The sequence below is a fragment of the Lontra canadensis genome, unplaced genomic scaffold (genome assembly GCF_010015895.1).
Source record: "Lontra canadensis isolate GAN:19392208 unplaced genomic scaffold, GSC_riverotter_1.0 scaffold140, whole genome shotgun sequence".
Lineage (NCBI taxonomy): Eukaryota > Metazoa > Chordata > Mammalia > Carnivora > Mustelidae > Lontra > Lontra canadensis.
This window is the reverse complement of record NW_022631134.1, coordinates 3172431-3195126: the sequence shown is the minus strand read 5'-3', so window position 1 is coordinate 3195126 and position 22696 is coordinate 3172431. Positions and strand designations below refer to the sequence as shown.

Here is a 22696-nt window from a genome sequence, read left to right as displayed (position 1 = left end):
CACATATACAAAAATAGGGATGCTTAATAAGATGAGGGCCCAAGATGGAGTTGCAAAGCCTGAAGGAAAGATAGATCAAAGAAAGCTTCCTGAGGAGGTAGCATTCCGTTGAGGAGAAAGAGAGAGAGCCCACCAAAGAGGGAGGTGAAAAGGCATGGTCAAAGTTTAGAGTCAGAAAAGAGCATGGTGTTTGCTAATGGGTTATTCACAACTCCCTGCGTCTCTGCTGAGGGGGATTATCTCAAAATCTTTTATTGCAGTGGTTCTCAACTGGAGGTAATTTTGACCCCTGGAAAACATTTAGTAATGTCTGGAGACATTTATAGTTATCCTGACTGGGAAGGTGCTATGGGCATCCAATGAGCAGAGGCCAAGGATGCTACCAAACATTCCATAAAGGCACAAGACAGCCCTCACAACAAAGAACAAAGAAATGTCGTTACTTGCCAAGGCTGAAAAACCTTATTCGGACTGTTCTGATTGACCACAGACATGAAGATCTGTAAACATTTTCATAAGGACACTTTACCAAATTTTAGGCACTGAGGGCAGCTGCTTTTTAGATGGTGCTAAGACGGGAGTATGGTAGAGTATGGGAAGTCCAGTCATTTTAACTTAGTAGAATTCTTTTATTACTTTTTACAGTGTCGTGATTAAGATAGCAGACTCTGGAATTGTTCAGCCTGGGTTGTCTGATTTCTGATCCACTTAATGGAAGGATGATAGAGATCAAGTGGCTTAATTTCTCTAGATCTCATTTTCCTCGTCTATAAAATGGAGATGATAAAGTTACTTACCTCCTAAGGTTGTGAAGATAAAATGAGTTAATGTATATAAAGTTCTTAACACGTTGCTAAGTTCTTGTTGAAAATCATGAGGATAATAATAATGTCACTATTTACTGTGTTTCATATTTACACATGAGTATTTTTTTTAAAGATTTTATTATTTTTTATTATTTATTTGACAGAGAGAGATCACAAGTAGACAGAGAAGCAGGCAGAGAGAGAGAGGGAAGCAGGCTCCCTGCTGAGCAGAAAGCCTGATGCGGGACTCGATCCCAGGACCCTGAGATCATGACCTGAGCCGAAGGCAGAGGCTTAACCCACTGAGCCACCCAGGCGCCCTACACATGAGTATTTTATCTGTAGAAAGTCTTTCCATCCATACAACAAATAAGGGAATTAGTATTACTGTTCCCATTTCTCAGATATGAAAACTAAAGTAGGGGCACCTGAGTGGTTCAGTGGGTTAAGCCTCTGCCTTCCACTTGGGTCATGATCTCAGGGTTCTGGGATCAAACCCTGCTTTGGACTCTCTGCTCAGTGGGGAGTCTGCTTCCCCCTCTCTCTCTGACTGCCTCTCTGCCTACTTGTGATCTCTCTGTCAAACAAATAAATAAAATCTTTAAAAAGATGAATATAATATTTTAAAAAAAGAAAGAAAACTAAGGCAAATGAGGCTGACTGATTTTTTTTCCCCAAGATTACAGAGTTAGTAAGAGTTAAGATAAGTTAAGTGATATTTTAAAATTTATTTTAAAATTTATTATGTGTTTTTTCTAGACTCATCAAGAGTTCTTTCAGAAAACTGATTTGAAACTTCACAAATATGATCTCTTTTTATTTTAGAGTATTTTTTTAAGTGAGTAAATTGTCCTTAGATGTTAGCAGGTAATAGAATTATGAATATATTTCTTTTATCAGAATAAGTTATGTTGGAGAAAGAGGTAGGCTTATTCATTAATTCATACAGCACTTACTGAGCACCTGCTCCATGCACTAGGTAAGAATTGTGTATTCACTTAGGTAAGTAGACAGTGATTATGGTAACACAGGGGGAAGTGTCAGTGGTGGACATCTTCACAAAGAGCAGAAGGGAAGGGTGTCCAAGCTAGAAAAGAGTTTTTAAGAGAGATGACCCCCCCAACCCCAAATTAGTCTTAAGGAATATATAGCATTTACCTTAAATATACTTGGAGTTTATTTTAGTGTACACCACCGCTAGACCTTAATTTGCAAACCAGCTCTTCTTGGAAGGTTTCTTCTTTTCTTGAAGAAATTCTCTACCATGTGGTCATCAATGAGCATCAAGGTGGTATATCAGTCATATTTAAGTTCATAATGGGGATGTAGAGAATAAAAATGGTAGGTATAGCTATACACAGGCAATAAAGTTTATTTTGTATAACTGGTATGTTATATAAAGTGACATAAAATTAAATTTTATCAGTTGAACATTTAAATAAATGCACAGGAAGAATTAACATCTAGTAATTATACTATGTGCAGTGAACTTATATACACTCTGGAGCAAAGTAATAATAAATATAGCCTTGATTCCTACCTTCTATGGGGTTAAGTATGCAAGAGAAATAGGATCTATGTTTATAAAATATTTACATAATTCCAGATCATTTATGTTCTTTCCTTAATATATAAGATAGGACCTGAAATGTGGTATGTTCTCAAACATTACTGAATGAATGAATATATGGGTAAATGGTATAGACTGCATGTGCTCTAAGGATTCAGAGCACAGACAGAGCACAGACAGGTTGTTGTAGGCTGGAGCACTAAAGGAAGATCTTAAACTGGTTCTTGAGAAGGACTTGAGTCTGGGTGAATGAAGAATGGACTTTAAAATGCCTTTGGGATTCTCAATGGATAACGAAGAGATTGGCATAGGTAAAAAAATGCTTTAAACTAGGACAGGATAAAGACATGTAAGTTTGGAGAGTGTCAGATTGTCAGTAAACTCTTCTGTTAAACATAAATTTAAGCAACAGAATGGGTCTTTTTCATATTCCTTGCACAGGGTCTGACACATAAGATGGATTCAATAAGTATTTGCTGACTACCTGACAGACTGGGTGATTGACTAATGGAAACTTCAAAAGTTAGTTCCAAGAACTTCCCCTTCAGGCAATGATAAAATTGATGTTTTAGGAAAATTCAGCTATAATTGGAGTATAGGATGTCAGATATAATGGTGGAAAATAAAATACAATTAGGAAGCTCTTATAGATGATAGGAGACTGAGAGGGAAATGGACAAGAGGTTTTGGCTGGGAATTGAAAGGAATAATGTTTTTTTAATAATGCTTTTAGTACTCAGAAGAAAGATAGCCAAGAGTTAGGTTTCTCTTCTTTGACTCTGTCTTGGATCAGGTTCCCTAGAAGCAGAGCCTGAGATGGGGGTTTTTGTATGAGGGACTTAGTGAGGGAAGCAACAGAACAGAGGAAGAGTTTGGACCATGTGTTCAGCTGAAGTCTAGCCTCAGTTTGGAGTGGGAAGCATACCACAGAGTTGCCCCTCCTTAAGGCCAGGGGACTGACCATTATGTCCCCCAGTCAGCCAGTCATTAGCTGTGGGCTGGACCCCTAGGTAGGAAGTAAGGGACCATCACCTCACAGGAATTTTCTTGCTAAGTGGCTGGTTCCTTTTAGCCAAGGGCAGTTCTCAAGAGAAGGATGCAGTTGTGAGGTATTAAGAGGCTGTGACTCACAGCAGCTAGAGTTTCGGTGCACTTGCCTGATAAAAAGAATTTGGTGGGGGAGACTACCAGTGTCATCTACTCCCTGCTATAGTCTGTTCTTCATACATTGTCCTGCTGGGAACCTTCTAGTAGCTTCCCTTTACATCCAGAGTAAAATCTAAACCCTTTATCTGATCTATACAATCTGGCCTCTTTCTACTTCTGTGGCTCGTACATTCTCTCTCTATCCAAACTTTGTTTTTCTTTCTCAAACACGCCAAGCTCATTCTCGTCTCAGAGACTGTGCTTGATTTTTATTCTGCCTGGAATGCTCTTTTCCCCCAGATTTTCATGACTAATTTCTCATTGTACAAGCCTCTCTCTCCCCTCCGATGTCACCTCTTCAGAGAGATCTTCCACTGTCTGTCTTTCTTTCTTTTTTTTTTTTAAAGATTTTATTTATTTATTTGAAACAGAGAGAGAGATCACAAGTAGGCAGAGAGGCAGGCAGGCAGAGAGAGGGAGAAGCAGGCTCCCCACTGAGCAGAGACCCTGATGCGGGACTCCATCCCAGGACCCCGAGATCATGACCTGAGCCGAAGGCAGAGGCTTAACCCACTGAGCCACCCAGGCACCCTGTCTGTCTTTCTTAAGGAAAGGGGCTGTAATCTGCACAAGTTATTTTGTCCTGTTCACAACTATCACCGTGGTGCATTGATGAATGGACACCCAAAATATGTCATTGAATGACTAAGCAATGGTTGGAGAGAAATTAGGAGGTAAGGGTTCAAGATCTCCCTAAGATAATGGACAACTGTGAAAGAAGTAGAAACACTGATAAAAATAAGAAATGTGAGGAGTATGTCCAATTTGTGTGGAAAGATGTGAAATTTTGTTTGAGATAACAGCATAAAATATATGGTAGAGTCAAATAGTATAGGGTGGCTGGCTGGCTCAGTCCGTGTGGAACATGAAACTCCTAATCTCTGGGTTGTGAGTGTGAGCCCCACATAGGGTATAGAGATTACTTAAATAAAATGTTTTTTTCTTTTTAAAGGTGTATACTTTCTAGAACTAAATTCATATCCTAGTTCAACCACCTTCCAAGAACTTGCTCAAGTTATTTAAGTTCTCTGTGCCTCAGTTTCTTCACCTGTAAATGAAGATAATGATATTTTCTTCCTCATAAGCTTATTAAGAGGACTTCATGAATTAATATCTATAAATCAGTAAAACAGTGTCCAGCTAATAGCAATATTTTAGTGGAATTTAAGGAGTCTACATAGATTAGAGAGAAACCAGGCTGGGACTCAGGTAAGATGAGTGATGAACCTACAGGACAAAATCTGAGGAAGAGCTTACTGAGGGTTGTGCACTTGCACAACTGAGTGTGCTCCTTTCAGTTTTGCACTATGGACCCTTCAATTGTCTCACCCTAATCCTGATCCTGGTCTTAGTCAGCAAAGGGGAAAACCCTTTATTGGTAAGATTCTCTAAATCTGGGCACCTTTAACATCTTTATTTCTTTAAGATTTTATGTTTAAGTAATCTCTACACCCAACATGGGGCTCAGACTCACAATGCTGAGATCAAGAGTCTCATGCTCTACCAACTGACCAGCCAGGTGCCCCAGTGTGGGAGTGGTTTCTTGCTCTTGCCAGTCTCTGGGTTGTCTCACTGTCCTCTGTTTGCTTTGCCATCTTTTCCGTTACTTACATAATCAGTTCCTGTAGTCAGTCCCCTCTGCTCAGATCGAGTAGTGGATTCTGTTTCTCTGGTTGGGCCCTGACTGACATAACAATACATAATATACTCTAATCCTTCACAATAAGCATAGAATTTCTGAGATGTGGGGGGAAGAAGCCAATATTCATGGAGTGCCTTCAAGGCTTTCGATACTTTAACATATAAAATAGTTCATCTTCATCAGGTAGTGGAGTGGTGCCCGCTGGATACTTTATAGGAGAGAAAGCAGAGGATTATAACTCATAACGGTTTGAGATTCATCCACATTGTAGCATATATCAGTACTTCACTCTTTTCCTTGCTGAATAATATTCCATGTCAGGTATATACCACATTTTGTTTATCCATCCATCCACTGGTGGATATTTGGCTTACACCTTTTGGCTATTGTGAATAGTGCTGCTCTGAGCATGCATGTACATGTGTTTATTTAAGTTCCTGTTTTCTGTTCTTTTGGGGATATATGAATTCATTAATGTCTAGCTTATTTTCTAATTCTAATTCCTGTGAATTTTAGATTACAAAATGACAAAATACAGTAATTTCTGTAAAAATATGTTTCTCTTCCTAAAGACTTACTCATATCTATAATCTAGTTTTAGTTTATTCTGCAAGTTTTGCTCATATTTCTACCTACTTTATAGGTATTTGTGCATGTATATATGTGTAAGTATGTATGTACACAAGAGAGAAAGAGACAGTGTTTCTGTTTTTTTAACATTTAATGTAGCCATTCTGGGACTCAAAGTCCCCAGAACTATTTGCTTGTGTTTCATATTGATTAAAGAGGCCATGCATCTTTCAAGGTAAGTGCTAATAAAGAAGGATTATTTAGAAATTCGGGCAAACAAATGTAGCTATTTTCAATTGTATGCAAGTAAAATTTTATTTCTCTCATTAGGACAAATATAGAGCAGATGAGGGAGGGATCATTGTAATTGTAAAATCACATAAATTATATAATTTATGTGAAAAGAAAATATAATCTAAAATAAATCAAATGCACAAATAAAAAAAACCCAGGTGTAAATTTTTTATTTATGAAATGGAACCCTTTGAAAGGAGAGGAATGCTGATAGCAACCTTTCTGTGCAATATACTACACTTCTGTTCTTACCTCTTACATTTTCAAAGTCATACATTGTAATTTAGTTCCACTCCCATTAATATGAGTGGGAGTTTTGAAACTTAAATTTCTGCACAAATCTTTGAAAATGTATAGGTCAAAGTAAACTGTTAATGCAGAGCTGGTTTTTACTTTTAGTGAGATATTTTGCTTCTCTCACCAAAGATGTCCTAGAAGGCACTTTCATTCTAGTCACAGGAGAAGAATTATGTATAAGGTTACTCTTTGGAGGTCATCATCTTTAAAACAACATGGATAATAAATCATATTAAGGAGAAAAAAAAAGCATTTTCCCAACCCTAAAGAACACAAAAGTTCAAGACCCATATTGTTTTATAGTAAGTTAAGGACCTTGGACTCTTTCAGTGGACCCTTTCAGCCCAGTGCATTGGATCAGTGATAGAGGCATGCTAAGGTGAATTTTAATTAGGACTAAATTGTGGTATTACTCTTTCATACCCTGAACATCTGTTCCCTTCAGAAATGATGATTTATGCAGGCTATCAGAGCAGACAGCTTGCTACAGCTTATGTCACGGTTAGTGGTAAGCTGGTGGTAGCATTTCAGAAAACCAGCATCTAAATGGAGACTGGCCAGTGTATATGATATAGGTAAGGTGGGGGGGAGGAGAAGTATAATGTGTCCATTTCTAGTTTTGAAGCCAAATATTGACTTGACTTAAAAAAAATTCTCTTCTAGACCATCTGTTGTTAATGAAGAAAGTAACTTGGACAATGAATGGGCTGATGCTTCCTACTGATGTTAAAGGACAGAAAACCAAACCTGTTCTTTCTCTTAGAATGAAGGGACTTACAGAGAAGACCTCAGTCCGAATTCTGTTCTTTAAGAATGGCATGGGGCAAGATGGGCATGAGATTACAGTGGGAAAGGAAACAATAAAAAAGGTAATGTTGTATGAAATATTAAAATATAAATTAAATTTCAAAATTATCATGGCTTTTGAAATGTGTTGGTTTCTTTCTTTTAGATATCAGTGTCAACTAATAAACTGAAATATTAAGAACATATTATAAAGAATGCAAAATTTCAGCTGTTTAGAAGGATGCTTACTGTAGTAAGCTTACCTTAATAAAGCAACAAGATTTCTTTGGCTAACATACAGTTGGCCATTTACCTAGTTAGAAGTTATGCTTACACTTAGAGAACATTCTAGTTGGTTATAATATTTTGTAAAATATTTAGATTGAAGCCAATCTGATCTAGCTTCAAATCTAAAATTTTCTCCTTTTCATTTTTAAAATTATAAGTTTAGGGGCACCTGGGTGGCTTACTCAGTTAAGCATCTGCTTTGGGCTTAGGTCATGATCTCAGGGTCCTGGGATGGAACCCCACAACTGGCTCCCTGCTCAGTGGGGAACCTGCTTCTCCCTCTCTTTTTGGCCCTCCTTACCACTTATATATTCGTTCTCTCTCAAATAAAATAAAATCTTAAAATAATAATAATAATAATAATACCTAGAAGAATCCTTGCTTCCGGAATGAGTAAGTAAAGTGGAAAATAACTAGGATTCCTTTTAAAAGTATCCATATGCATTTTTTAAAAAAGATTTTTATTTATCTGACAGAGAGAGAGATCACAAGTAGGCAGAGAGGCAGGCAGAGAGAGGGGGGAAGGAGGCTCCCTGCCGAGCAGAGAGCCCTTGCGGGGGCTCAATCCCAGGACCCTGAGATCATGACCTGAGCCGAAGGTAGAGGCCCAACCCACCAAGCCACCCAGGTGCCCAGGCACCCCTCCACATGCATTTTTAAAAGCAAATGTAGGTGGGTCTAAGAAAAATCATGTAACAATCAAGCAAACTTTAAGAAACAAATTTTGTCATATAAATGCATGTTTTTTAGGGGGTACGTGTATTTCCCAGATCATCTTTGATCTGACAAAAATATGGAGGAACTAATAGGAGTTTGAAGAAAAAATTTTTTTTTTACAAAGCAGGCTAATAATACCAACTAAAATTTATTAAATATATATTAGAGAGACAGTAAAACATAACCAACCTGTCCAGGTTTTAATCCTGGCTTTGTCATTGAATCTATGAGACTTTGGACACTTTACCTTCTCCAAGCCTCCATTTCTTTCTTTCTTTCTTTCTTTCTTTCTTTCTTTCTTTCTTTCTTTCTTTCTTTCTTTCTTTTTAAAGATTTTATTTATTTATTTGATTGAGATCACAAGTAGGCAGAGAAGCAGGCAGAGAGAGAGAGAGAGAGAGGGAGAAGCAGGCTCCCTGCTGAGCAGAGAGCCTGATGTGGGGCCTGATCCCAGGACCCTGAGATCATAACCTGAGCCTAAAGCAGCTGGTTAACCAACTGAGCCACCCAGGTGCCCCATAGAGCCTCCATTTCTTCATCTAAAAAATGTGGATAACAATAGTGCCTATCTCACAGAAATGATAGGAAAATTCAGTATAGTTTTATGCATGGAGTGACAGCACCCAGAAAGTTCCCAATAAATATATGCCATTCTTATCTTTAGAACTAATAAATATACATCTACTAGAAATTATTTATTTTACTAAAGGGAGAGATTTGTTATGAAATCAATAGGTATAAATCATTTTGTCATGCCAGAGTATTTTCAAAATGACTGTTGCTTAAAACGGGTGAAGAGTTGATTAGATACTAGGAATTGTTCTTATTGAAATATCTATTTCTTCCTCTTCTTATTTTTGTGGTTACTTTATAACCACAACTGGGTAAGTGTTTACTGAAAATCTAAGAAAATAGGGTTTTTTTTCCTTCTTATCTTCAGATTTGGATTATGAGTAAAACAAGGGATATTACACACCAGAGTAAATTGTTAAGGCAAGTTGTAACATCTTCCCTGGAGATTTTGAAAACTAGAGAAGAGGGACACATCTCTTAGCTCGTTAAAATGCAGTCATTCTTGGAGATAGAACCTAGATTAGATAACCTCTTGAGTTCACTTCAGTTCAATCTTTGTAATTCTATGCCTTGGTGGTAAAATGGGGGTAATAGTCACTCTTAAAGATTACATGTTCTTAGATGAAAGGTTGAGTATAAGTAAAAATGTCACTGCTATTTTGCTCTTTGACTCCAGAGAGATATTTATTTAAAAGTGGATGATAAAGCAATTTTTTAGCTTATTTTTTTTCTCCTTACAATTTGTAAAATTTAAAGAATTTTCACAATTTGTAAAATTTAAAGAATTTTCACAATTTATAAAACTTAGGACATGATTCAGTAATACACATATTTGTACAGTTTTGATTAAATAGGGAATATAGTCAATAATAATGTTATAACTTTGTGTGATGACAGATGGAAACTATGCTTATCATGGCGAACACTGCATAATGTATAGAACTGTCAAATCACTATGTTGTACACGTGAAACTGTATAACATTGTATGTCCACTATACCTCAAATAAAAAATACTTAATAAAGATAAAGATAAATACTTAATAAAGGTAAAGATTAGGAAGCAACAGAATCCTGGCCCTGATTATCAATAGAATTTTTTGAAGAGAAAAAATAAGTCTACCTAATTATTTTGTAGATAAAATTTACATTTTGAAAGTTTATTGATAATCACAAGATAATGCCGTATTTATAGATTAACTACCGACTCAGTAATAGGAATAAAAAAGTGGCATTGTCATAGGAGAAACACAAAATATTTCTCTTTTATGATAAAATATTAGGACTGCTAGGGATTAGAAGCTATTTTTAGATTATTATGAAGTAATAAAAAGCTGGAATAGGCTGTTAAAAGACTCTAATATGGTGTAGGCTATTGCAGTGGGACAAAGAGAAAATTATTGAAGATGGTGGTAAAGTAAGTTAGTTAAGGCATAAAAGTCTTCTCTGAGCTCAGATGGAGCCATAGGAAAATGACTATATTTTAATCTTAAGTGCCAAATCAGAAGGAAATCATTTACTTATTTTAAAAGGTTAAGTAATTAAGAAGTTTAATATGAGGGCAAAAGTGCTATATTTCTTTACTAAACTTGGGATATCCCAACTATGGTCCATCTCTTTGAAACTTGAATTAGATGATTTTAGAATTACTGGGTATGGTTTAATAATAACACAGCACCTGTTACTATGAGGAATAGGCTAAACATATGTATCCAGGGGTTGAAAAAGATATTAAGGGGGTGCCAGGGTGGCTCAGTCATTAAGCATCTGCCTTTGTGTCAGGCCATGATCCCAGTGTCCTGGGATCCAGTGCTGCATCAGGCCCCACATCAAGCCCTGCATGGAGCCCTGCATTGGTCTCCCTGCTCGGCGGGAGGCCTGCTTGTCTCTCTTCCACTCCCTAGGCTTGTGTTCCCTCTCTCTCTGTGTCTCTCTCTCTCTATCAAATAAATATATAATCTTAAGGGGAAAAAAAAGGTATTAAGAATAATTTGGGGCACAAGATACAAAGTTAATGGAAAATGAAAAATTATCTGCTCCAGATACATAACTTTTTAAGGCTAGCATTGTGATTGGTGGATAAGTTTTATTTTCCATCAATTATCTCTTAGAGTCATTGTCAAAGAAGTGGCATTAACTGTACCAAGTATTTTATTATCTAGAATATCATCTCCTTTATGAGAAATCTTTTTTTTCTCAGCACTTAATAGTTATGTTTTATTTGTTTTTTTGCATGGTTTTCTATGTGCTATCATAACTAGCATGAGATTGCAATGGTGAAAACGACGATGAAAAAGATAATGAATGAATGAAACAATGAAAAAGTACCCTGTCCCCTTGGTCCAGTTTGAATTGATTGTTCTCTTTAACCTATATTCTGGGATTTCCCTGGACTATCAACCTGGGGATTATCTTTTCCTCTCTTTTCTGTTGGATTCCTCTCTCCTACTTCTCTAATGCTCCTCTGTCTTCATTTAGTCTATTAGACACATATTCTTGTTGCTTTCTAAGAAAAAGGACATGGGAGATAAGTTTTTTGAGATCTTGGGAAATCATTCTTTCCTCCAAATATTAGAGGTATTGCTCCATTGTTTCTTGTTTCCAGTGTTGCTATTGAGAAGTCTGATACCATACTGAGTTCTCATCCTTTGTAGGTGACCTGCATTTAATTTTTCTCCTCCAAAAACATTTAGAATTATTTCTTTGTTTCCCAGGGTTCAAAAGTTTTTCCAAGATGTGCTAGATACTCAGCATGTCTCTTCAGTCTTCAGTCTCACCTTTCTCTTTTGAGAAATTTTGTTGAATTATTTCTTTCACAATATCTTTTTCTTTTCTTCTTCTGTTCTGATTTTATGGAACTCCTATTTTTATATGTTGGATCTTCTTAACTGAACTTCTAGTTTTATCTGAGTGTTTTCCTTATCTTTACCTTCTAACCCAATGAATATTTTTGTTTCTGCTTCCTTTACTATCTATTTTCTAAGTATTTGGGTTTTTTTGTTTGTTTGTTTTGTTTTCTTTCATGTTTCAGAGTTTTCTTAAAGATGGGTTAATCTTCCATTAGTATTTAAAAGTGCAGAGCTCAACACCAATTGAAAAGCTCTTGAGCATAAGAATGTCTTCCTCAGAGCGTCTGGGTGGCTCAGTGGGTTGAGCCTCTGCCTTTGGCTCAGATCATGATATGGGGGTCCTGGGGTCCTGGGATCAAGTCCTGCATCAGTCTCTCTGCTCAGCAGGGAGTCTGCTCCCCCCACCCCCACCTGCCTCTCTGGCTACTTGTGATCTCTCTCTGTCAAATAAATAAATAAAATATTAAAAAAAAAATGTCTTACTGAGACATGAGTCACATTGGAAGAGTGTTTTGACTAGGCTTTTTCTTTATGGTGGGGGAGTGGCTAATTCTCAGTGTTTGTCTTTACTCTGGGACTAATCAGTTTCTCCAGCAAAAATCTGCCAGTTTGAGCAATCTCATAGCCAAGTGGATAAGGCGACTGAGGGTTGTACTTTCAGTATGTAGATTTTCATTTAATGCCCCTCTTTTCAGTAAGCTGCCCTCTTTCTCAGCTCTGCCTGGTGGCTCTGATTTCAGAGTTCCTGTGGTTTAGCTTCTCCAGACACCAAATCTCCTGTCTTCTCTTTTGATGGCAAAAGTATAGTTAACTGAATGCTTGGTGTTCAGGGAGGGTTTGGGGACTTAACTGTGTTTTAGAGTAATAGTCAACTTATTTTCAGCCTATTTTTTAGAGTTATCTGATGGCTCCAATTTATGAGAACCTTTCTGGGGTTTTGCAGTACAAAGCAAGTTTACTTCTGCTAGCTTCAGTTTTGAAGTCTCTGGTCTGCTAAATAAATCATTTACTACTTATTTTTCCTCTAGCTCCCAGAATTTTTGTTACTGGAGTTTCCTTTCTGATTCTCTCCCTTTCTTTTTTAAAATGCCTAGTATCATCCTTTTATTTAACATTGGTAAAGCTGATTTTTTTAGGTGAAAAGATAATTCTAATATCTTCTTCCTAGCCCAGTGGATAGTTTTGCCCAGTATGTTGGGGTTTGTACATCTGATTTGGAAAACATAGTTTCAGTCTACTTGAGGGAAAACAGAATACTTTTTTCTGTCATCTCTCCAGACATAAGATACTTATTGCAGACAAAGGGCCTTCAGTGTTTCTTCAAGTATGGTCCACAGAACATCTGCATCAAAATCATCTAGACTATGTGTTAAAATTTCAAACTGTTGGCCCTCATTCCAAGCCTATTGAATTAAGAACATCCTGAGTGTGCGGCCTGAGAATCTGAACTTCAACAAATGTGTCCAGATGATTCCTAGCCCCACTAAGTTTGAGAACTCCTGTTCTGGTATTCTAAAACTTCAAATTTACTAATTAATGGAAATCTTCATAGATTCCTTGTTTGCTTTCCTATACTGTATGTGTTGTGGTTCATGAGAAAGAAATAAGTTATATGACATAGAAAGCAGGTTATGGGAAATTAGATCACTAGTTGCTAGCTTAGAACTAATGCAGGGAGTTAAATCAGGAAGAGAAAAAATTCTACAGGTTAGCAGAAGGTAGTCCATGTGGCAACTCTAACTTAGCAGAAATAAATATTCCCTTAATATTTATATGTAAACAAATTTCATTATAGTGACTTTTCCCTGTTACTTCTAAAAAACAACATGAGGATTGAGAGAATATCTTATATGTGACGGTCAAGGTATAAATAAATCATGGGCACCCTTAAATCAAAAGAAAATTCAGACTTTTATGATGCTCACATTTGTTAATCAGGAAAATGACTCAGTAAGCCTAAACATAAAAAGGCTTCAAGAAAATATTCAAGTTTAAAATGTATAAGTCAATTGAAAAATATACAACATAATAGCATTATTATGGAATGTTCACACACAGATCAGTAACTATAACAACAGAGATTTTTCCAATAGTGTGGGTAAAGGAATTTAGAGAACATTTTAAGAGATTCAAAAGGGAGCACCTGGAGTAACAAAATTTGATTAAAGATGCTCACCATGGATTCCGACAGGGGAGGTCATGCATAATTAGTATGTTAGAAGTTCTTTAAAGAGCTTTTTATGCTAGATGAGGAAAAACCCATTGATACTATTCTTGTTTTAAAAATTAGTCTAGTGTTCAGACTAAGGATTAATATCATATTTTAAGATATGAAAGCTGATTTTTTAAAAACACATAATTTGATACTGGAGTTTATTTTCAAGAGGCCAATTGTCTTCTATTTATTTTCAACTTCAGTGCTATAATTGGATTATTTTTGAATCTTATAATTATTTTGTAATCAGAATTTATTTTCATAAATAAAATCCTAAGTGTGTGGGGCAGGAATGTGAATTTCATCAGCTGAAATAAAAGCAAATGAGAATTTTACAGTTTGCAGATTTATTTACTTTACAATAAATACTTAACGACAGATAATCCTTAATATTAAGATCACAGATTTTATGAGATCATCTAATTAACCAACTCAGGAAACTGAACCTTAGAGAAGTTAGCTGCTCTATCCAAAATGGATCAGTTGGAATGGCTAGGACGAGAACCCATTTTCCTAGTTCAGATTTTCTCCATTATAGGAAAGTGCCACAAGTTAGTTTTTTATGACATTTTTTAAAAAAGATTTTATTTATTTATTTGACAGAGAGAGATCACAAGTAGGCAGAGAGGCAGAGAGAGAAAGAGGGAAGCAGGCTCCCTGCTGAGCAGAGAACCCAATGTGAGACTTGATCCCAGGACCCCGAGATCATGACCTGAGCCGAAGGCAGCAGCTTAACCCACTGAGCCACCCAGGCGCCCAGTTTTTTATGATATTTTAATTCCTACATGTCTTCACTTAAAAATGAGTTAACATAATCATGAAAAAATGTGCAATATCCGTTCACAGTCATAACAGAATAACTAGTATCAGAGTAGCCATCCCATTTTATTTATTTATTTTTTTAAAAAGATTTATTTATTTATTTGTTTGAAAGACAGATATTACAAGTAGGCAGAGAGGCTGGCAGAGAGAGAGAGGAGGAAGCAGGCTCCCTGCTGAGCAGAGTGCCCAATCCCAGGATTCTGGGATCATGACCTGAGCCTAAGGCAGAGGCTTTAACCCACTGAGCCACCCAGGCCCCCCTAGCCATCCCATTTTAAACAACTGGGATTGGACAAAATATATGAAACAATGATTTTTAGATATTGTATCATGAGAAGTCAAGCTTGAGAGAGGAAAAGTTGAAGCGAGTCCTACAATGTACCCCATCTTTATACCATAAAACTGTGGTATAAGGAGAGAAAATCTAAGAAAAGCACAGTGGTCTCTACAAGCTGAGGAGAAAGACATCAAAGTAGTAGGAGGTGGAAATGTTGGAATTGCCATAATTTATGGAAATGCCATAAATTAAGGAACTACTTAGATAATAGTTCCTAAAAGTTGTTGGGGGTCCCCTTGTATCTTTGGCTAAATATTAAGTTGTTCATGCACGAGGTAAACTCCATAAAGGCTTGGTAGAAACAACTAACTACCAGGGAAAAAAACAACTAATGGAGATGTGAAAAGGAAATAAGGGTAGGAATACATTTGTGTTTTGACATGTCATAGGAGAGAGATTTTATTAAACATGTGGGAAATTCACAAAGATTCCCAAAAAGGTAATCATTGTCCAGGAGGAAAGTCAGTTCAATAGAAACAGAGCCCCCAAATAGACTTAACAGTAAAAGACACTTTTAAAAAAAAAAGATTTTTTTTTTAATTTATTTGATAGAGAGAATATGCACAAGCAGGGGGAAGGGACAGAGGGAAAGGGAGAAACAGACTCTCAGCTTAGCAAGGAGCCTGATGTGGATGGAGCTCCATCCCAGGATCCTGGGATCATGACCTGAGCTGAAGGCAGACACTTAACTCACTGAGCCACCCGGGTGCCCTGGTAAAAGACAAAGACAAAATGTAAAAGACAGTTTGAAAGCTATTGTAAATATGTGAAGGAATTAAAGAAAAACATGAATATTATATGAAGAGAAATGGAAACTAAAAATAGAACCAATGGAAGTTCTAGACCTGAAAAATACAGTATCTTTTTTTTAACAGAACATTTTTTAATGAAAACTATATTTTTCAAAACAAAAACAATTTCATGAGAAAATACTTTTTAAAATTTGTGCAAGTCTATTTTATGCTTATCTTATTAGAAGATTCTACATTTAATCTGCTTTGGTATTTTGATTTAATTTTTTAAATTTTTTTATTAACATATAATGTATTACTAGCCCCAGGGGTACAGGTCTGTGAATCGCCAGGTTTACACTTCACAGCACTCACCATAGCACATACCTTCTCCAATGTCCATAACCCAACCACCCTCTCCCTAGCCCCCTCCCCCCAACAAACCTCAGTTTGTTTTGTGAGATTAAGAGTCTCTTATGGTTTGTCTCCCTCCGAGCTATCCCATCTTGTTTCATTTATTCCTTTCCTACCTCCCTAGCCCCCCATGTTGCCTCTCAACTTCCTCATATCAGGGAGATCATATGATAATGGTCTTTCTCTGATTGATTTATTTCGCTAAGCATAATACCCTCTAGTTCCATCCACATCGTCGCAAATGGCAAGATTTCATTTCTTTTGATGGCTACATAGTATTCCATTGTATAAAAATACAATATCTTAAAAGGGAAAAAAATCCACCAGATGGGTTTAACAGCAGATTAGACATTAGAGAACAAAAGATCAGTTAACTTTAAGACAGGGCAATAAAAGCTATCCAAACTGAAGTATAGAGAAGAAAAAGGAAAAGACTGAAAAAAGGTGTCCTTTGAAGAGTCGGTATCATTTCTGTGCCCTACAGCAGCCAAAGTGCTTTAAAGCCTTTCCATGCTGTGTAGTTTGCATACACCTATCCCAGTGAAGGGGAAGGAGAAGTGTTGCAAGGAGATCCATTCTGTACTTCGCTGAGAAAGGCAAAGGGCCTTCCATGAAGGACAAAATTACAGAATGGGTGTGTGGGAGAGAAAAATATACTGTAGATTTTCAAAGTGCATCTGCACAACCCACAGTCTTCTCCCCAGCAGTGTTAACTCTGCATTTTTACAGTGTAGCGTGTGTGTAGATTTGGGCCATTAGTGGCATATTATTTGGGAGTGGGAGGGATGGAGGTGGGAAGGCCCAGAGATGGGTAGGATCATTTTTGTTAAATTTGGAGCCTGATTGGGGAAATGGTGAAGCATTGAAAAGAATAAACTAATGGTGTATCCAGAATACTTTATCTTTTCAAAAAAAAAAATCATTGGCAACCTAAATGAAGGCTGTGAGAGGCTATTTAAAAGCTGTGAATGCCTGAAATTTATAAGCCCAGGTGTTCCCTGCCTGAGCTTAATGCTGTTCCCAATAAAGAACTAGTCCAGTTAATAAGTTACCAAAGTTGCCATTTTGGGGATGGAAACTGTTTGAAGTGGGAAAATCTTATCGGAGCATATACATGGGCAGGTGGTTCTGCCTACCCTAAAAGCAGGCAGCAAGGGCCCCTGGTCTTAGGGTAGAAAACTCCTGAAGCCTGTTATTTGAACTTTGAACTCTGAAATCATTCTTGATGGCCGGATTTAGTCACTAACAGTACAAGTTCATTAAATCACTTCAAGATTTGAATCATTTCAAAAGCCCTGGTCTCAGAAGTTTAAACTTTCATACTAGAGCAGTGGTTCACTTTAAAATATAAAACAAAACAAATTTTTTTAAATCCTAAGAATTAACTAATACCCAAAATGCTGTCTTGAATCATGATATCCATCAGTTCTTGACATCATCTAGGTCTGCATCTAGAACTCCATTGTAAAATCTTTTTAGGCACATGTTCGGTTTCTGCGAAAACTTGGTTTAAACGTAAACTTAATACTACACTGTTATTTTTTGACTTAATGAAACTATAGAATTATAATCCTTAAGGAAAACAAAAACAAAAACAAATGAGTGACAAATTGTGCTATATCCATACCAAGGAATACTCTTCAGCAATAAAAAGGAACAAATATTGTGGTAAATGAAAGAAGTCAGATACAAAACAGTACTCACTATATAATTCCATTTATGTGAAATTGTCGAACAGATAAAACTTCTCTAGTGAAATACAGGGATCAGTGGTTTCCTGGGGCCAAGTGTACTGAATAGTGATTAGGAAAGAGCATGAGAAATTTTGGAGAGTAAAGGAAATATTCCATATCTTGATTGTGGTGGTGGTGGTTACACAGACACATTTTTTTCTTTTTTTAAAGATTTTTTTTACTTATTTGACAGAGAGCGTGAGAGAGCACAAGCAGGGGGAGAGGAAGAGGGAGAAGCAGGCTCCCCGCTGAGCAGGGAGCCTGACACAGGATTTGATCCCAGAGATCCTGGGATCATGACCTGAGCCGAAGGCAGACACTTCACCGACTGAGCCACCCAGGTGACTCAGATACATTTTTTTCTACCTGCATTAAATTGTACACTTAAAATATTTATTTTATATGAAATAAATATTTATTTATTTCATGTAAATTGTACATTAAAATAATAGTTTTAAAAAGGAAATAATAGGGCATCTGAGTGGCTCAGTGGGTTAAGCCTCTGCCTTCAGCTCAGGTCATAATCTTGGCGTCCTGGGATCGAGTCCCACATCAGGCTCTCTGCTCGGCAGGGAGCCTGCTTCCTCCTCTCTCTGCCTGCCTCTCTGCCTACTTGTGATCTCTCTCTGTCAAATAAATAAATAAAAATCTTCAAAAAAATAAAATTTTTTTTTAAAAAAGGAAATAATAGTATGTTTGGCGTTATTAACATTTTAAAGTAATCTGGGCTATTTATTTTAAGAAGAGATCAATTAAGTATAGAATATCTCAAGAGAATATTTTAATAGATTACTTGGAAAATTTCCTCTGGTTATCTACTTCCCATTCACATTTTAATAATAAAATGCCAGAACACCTACATTTCAAATTCACCAGAAATAATTGCTTTTACAAATCATAGTGATGTTCATTATTAGTAAGAGCAAATAACTAGATTTGGCATGCATTCTTTCATCCAGTTTTATGAGAAAAAGACAAATAACTGGCCAATAAATTTATTTCCAGGATTTATTCAGAAAAGTATCTTTAAGTTATTTAATAAGATGGGTACAAATTCATCCCAATCTCCTGGCATCTTCAGGTTGAAATAATGATCATAATTTTTATTGTAAGTCATTATAAATATTGGTCTTAGCAGAGAGTTATGCTTAGTACATTTTATTACAGTTTAATTCTTTGAAGATTCACAATGTATTTGACAGTCTTTCAGTTAGCAAAAAAATCTATAAAAACAGATTCCCTTTCTCAAAGTATTCATGATAAATTGTATTCTCTTCTACTGAACAAGTACAATTAATTGCCAAAGGTATAATATTTTTAGTAATCCAATGAATTAATTTCATAATTATCCATTAATTTTCACTATTTTCAGCTTGCTAAATTTCTTTTTTTTTTTTAAGATTTTATTTATTTATTTGACAGACAAAGATCACAAGTAGGCAGAGAGGCAGGCAGAGAGAGGAGGAAGCAGACTCCCTGCTGAGCAGAGAAGCCAATGCGGGGCTGGATCCCAGGACCCTGGGATCATGACCTGAGCTGAAGGCAGAGGCTTTAACCCACTGAGCCAACCAGGCACCCCAGCTTGCTAAATTTCTTTTAAAATTCTTCTCTGGGTTTTTAATGATTTTCTTCTTAGGTTTATATAGTGAATACTGTTGTGATCTATTTGCTGTACAAATACCCATTGAGTTAGTTGAAACAGTGTTCCTCATTTGAGGAAGCTGGGCCAAAAAAAATCTTTTTTCTATTAGTTAGGATGATAGCTGCTAATAACAGAATCCTGATTTAAACAGACTTAAGCAAAAAGGAAGCAAGAAATCCAGGAGTAGGATAGTTTTAAGCATAGCATGATAGGACTCCAGTTAGATTTTTTTTTTTTTTTTAGTTTTATTTGTTTAAGTAATCTCTACATCCAACAAGGGACTTGAACTCATGACCCTAAGATCAAGAGTCTCATGCTATCCAAACTAAGCCAGACAGGTACCCTCCAGTGATGTTATTTTTAATTTTCTGGATTTTATGCTCCTTCATATGTTGGTAACAGGCCAGGTACACAGCCTGGTACAATTTTGACCAGTGGCAGAAAAAGACTATCTATTCCTTACGAATGATGAAGCCTTTTCCAGGAGCCCTTTCTCATGTTTCATTGGCAGAACTAGATTGTGCCTACTCCCAAACTGACAAGAGGCATAGGACCACCATGATTGACCTAGATCAATCAAGGTAACTGTAGCTTACCTCAAGTCCAAAGCTATAAAAGTGAACCTCTAAACAAAATCAGGACAGCAAGGATGAGGCAAAAAATGAATATCGGGTAGGCCACTAAGAGAATTACTATGAATGTAAGGAGATTTTCTTATTTTATTTCCTAAGGTCAGTGTAAGCTTTGGGCAGTATCGAGGGACCATGGAGTTTGGTAACTATGAATAATACTAATGCTGATGTGGTCATTTGTGTGATTTTTTTTTTTTAAAGATTTTATTTATTTATTTGACAGAGAGAGAGATCACAAGCAGGCAGTGAGGCAGGCAGAGAGAGGAGGAAGCAGGCTCTCCGCAGAGCAGAGAGCCCTATGTGGGGCTCGATCCCAGGATGCTGGGACCATGACCTGTGCCGAAGGCAGAGGCTTTAACCCACTGAGCCACCCAGGCGCCCCTGATTTTTTTTAATATTTAAAATTGTACAAATTATTCTTAGCCCTTAGGCCATACAGAAACAGGTTGTGGCCAGAATTAGCCCACGATGTGTAGGCGGCTGACCCTTGCCACAGAAGACCTTTTGAAAACGGTTTACGGGGAAGTATAAATCAGGACTTATACTTCTGAATGTAAACATATAAAAACATGTCTTTGAGGAGAAGGGCCTTGTTGGATCTAATGGCTTGTCGATTTGGCTCACTTGGCCATGGGTGATACTGAGCTCTCTCACTTGGACTGGGGTAGGGACATTCCAAACCCAGAGGCTCTAGACTGTGCAACCACACCACCTCCATGGTAACCGTTCCAGAAACTGCAAACTTTGCACCAGATATGCCAATGGTTAGAGGTAACTCCCAGAACTATTAACAGATTAAACGAAAAAGAGTTTGTAAAAAATCTCTTCCCAGCTGCTTGTCAAAAAGTCTGGTTTTACAGCATGATGGCTTTAAATTTCAGTATCAGAAGGAACCTAGGCTGAAAGAAATTAACAAAATGTGAATTTGTAAAAATAATATTTTAACAAGTTTAACAGGTACAGATGAGTGGAAATGGTATTTTAATTAACCTTAATATTACAGCAAGATGACACTGTTAAATAATTGTGAATTATAAGAATGACCTGACAAGTAGTGGCTTCATTTCAGGGCTTTTGACAGAAATTTGTATTGATACTAATTCATACCACTGATAATTTACTCTGAGAAAATGATTCCTGAAGGTCGGCATTGCTTAAACGCTCTAAGGATCTTTCATCCTGAAAGTAGGAGAGAATGACAGTGTTGCTGATGCATTATTAATTTCTAGTATCTGATTTTCTAATCCTGGCTTTTAAACTCATTTAACTCTTAAAATTTGGCTTGCACAAACATTTTTACTGATATTTTGGCACAATGAAAAGAGGGATCTTAGAGTTAGAAAGCTGTGTAATTTTACTTGACTGATTTTTTTTAAACACAAAGACAGCACTATTTGAAATAATTTTTTAAATCATTGAAATTTTAGTTGAAATAAATGGGACCATCTTTAAATAGCTCACATTTTGCTTAGTTTAATTGGGAAATTATAACTTTGGAGAAGGATATTTAGATATTTGAATCTTCACTAGTAACTAGAGAATATAATTTGTACCAAAGGTCTTCACTGAACTTTTAAGAAATAGATTTTTAATATTAAGAAATTGAGCACTAAACATAAAGAATGGAAAGATCAAGAACATGGGGAACCAAAGGAGGAGGCTATATGGGACCAAACATAGATTCTTAATAGTGATGAGAGAGACTGGCTAAGGAAGAACATGTACTGAATTGTCTCCTGTTAATATTTCTGACAAGGAGGGTGGTGGTGGTGGTAAAAGGATAATCCCTGGAGACAAAGTCACATGGAATAAAGTGACCAATAGGAGAATTTTGCTACTCAGAGGTGAACTGTGTCAGTAAAGTATCTTTAAAAACACAAGGGTGGATCCCATGCCTATGTCAGGAAGTATGTTTCACTCCCCTTTCTGTCTAAAGTCACAGGACAAAACTCCACAGTTTCTTCTGATAACTTCTCTCTTCTATTTTGAATATTGCTGTACAGCATTTTTAGTAAAGGTTCCAGCCCATGGATAGGAATCCAAGGTGAGCTTATATGTAGTAATCTCTAAAGAAATTAACCCAAAAGAGTGGGAGGGAAGGCGGGAAGAGTGACATTTGGAGTCACCAGCGTTATTACCTTTTTTTATTGGGTGGCAAGGACCAGTCCCAGCCATGGGTCTATTCCAGCTTAGATATTCCGAGGGAGAATTGTGTCTGACTTGTGAGAACACATGCTGTTGGTCAGGAACTGAACTCCTGCACTGATACCCTCTAAATACGCAGATTGGAGGTCATAGATTTGCTTCACATGACAGAGTTTATAATCACTTGTGAAATACATTGCAAGAACATTGTTATTTAGGTAAAGCACTGATATTGTGAATATTTTCATCATCAGTTAGAGGGTCTGGGATTATCTTATAACTTCAGTCTTACTCATAAACAGATAATGCCTTCCTGATTTTGAGAAAAAGAGTAGCAATACATTTCTGAAAAATTGCCCCAAATTGGATTGCAGCTAGCATGCAAGAAACACACACAATTCTGTGAATGCCTATGGGGCTTTGTGGCTC

General features: G+C 36.7%; 1 protein-coding gene across 1 annotated transcript in view; it reads left to right on the top strand.

Annotated features, from left to right (window-relative positions):
• The window catches only part of LOC116858603 (doublecortin domain-containing protein 1-like), a 95542-nt gene that overhangs the window by 50364 nt on the left and 22482 nt on the right, over positions 1–22696 (top strand). Inside the window, exon 8 of the mRNA XM_032843445.1 lies at positions 7049–7254. Within this exon, the coding sequence (XP_032699336.1) occupies positions 7049–7254 (206 nt within the window). The remainder of the gene's footprint in view (positions 1–7048; positions 7255–22696) is intronic.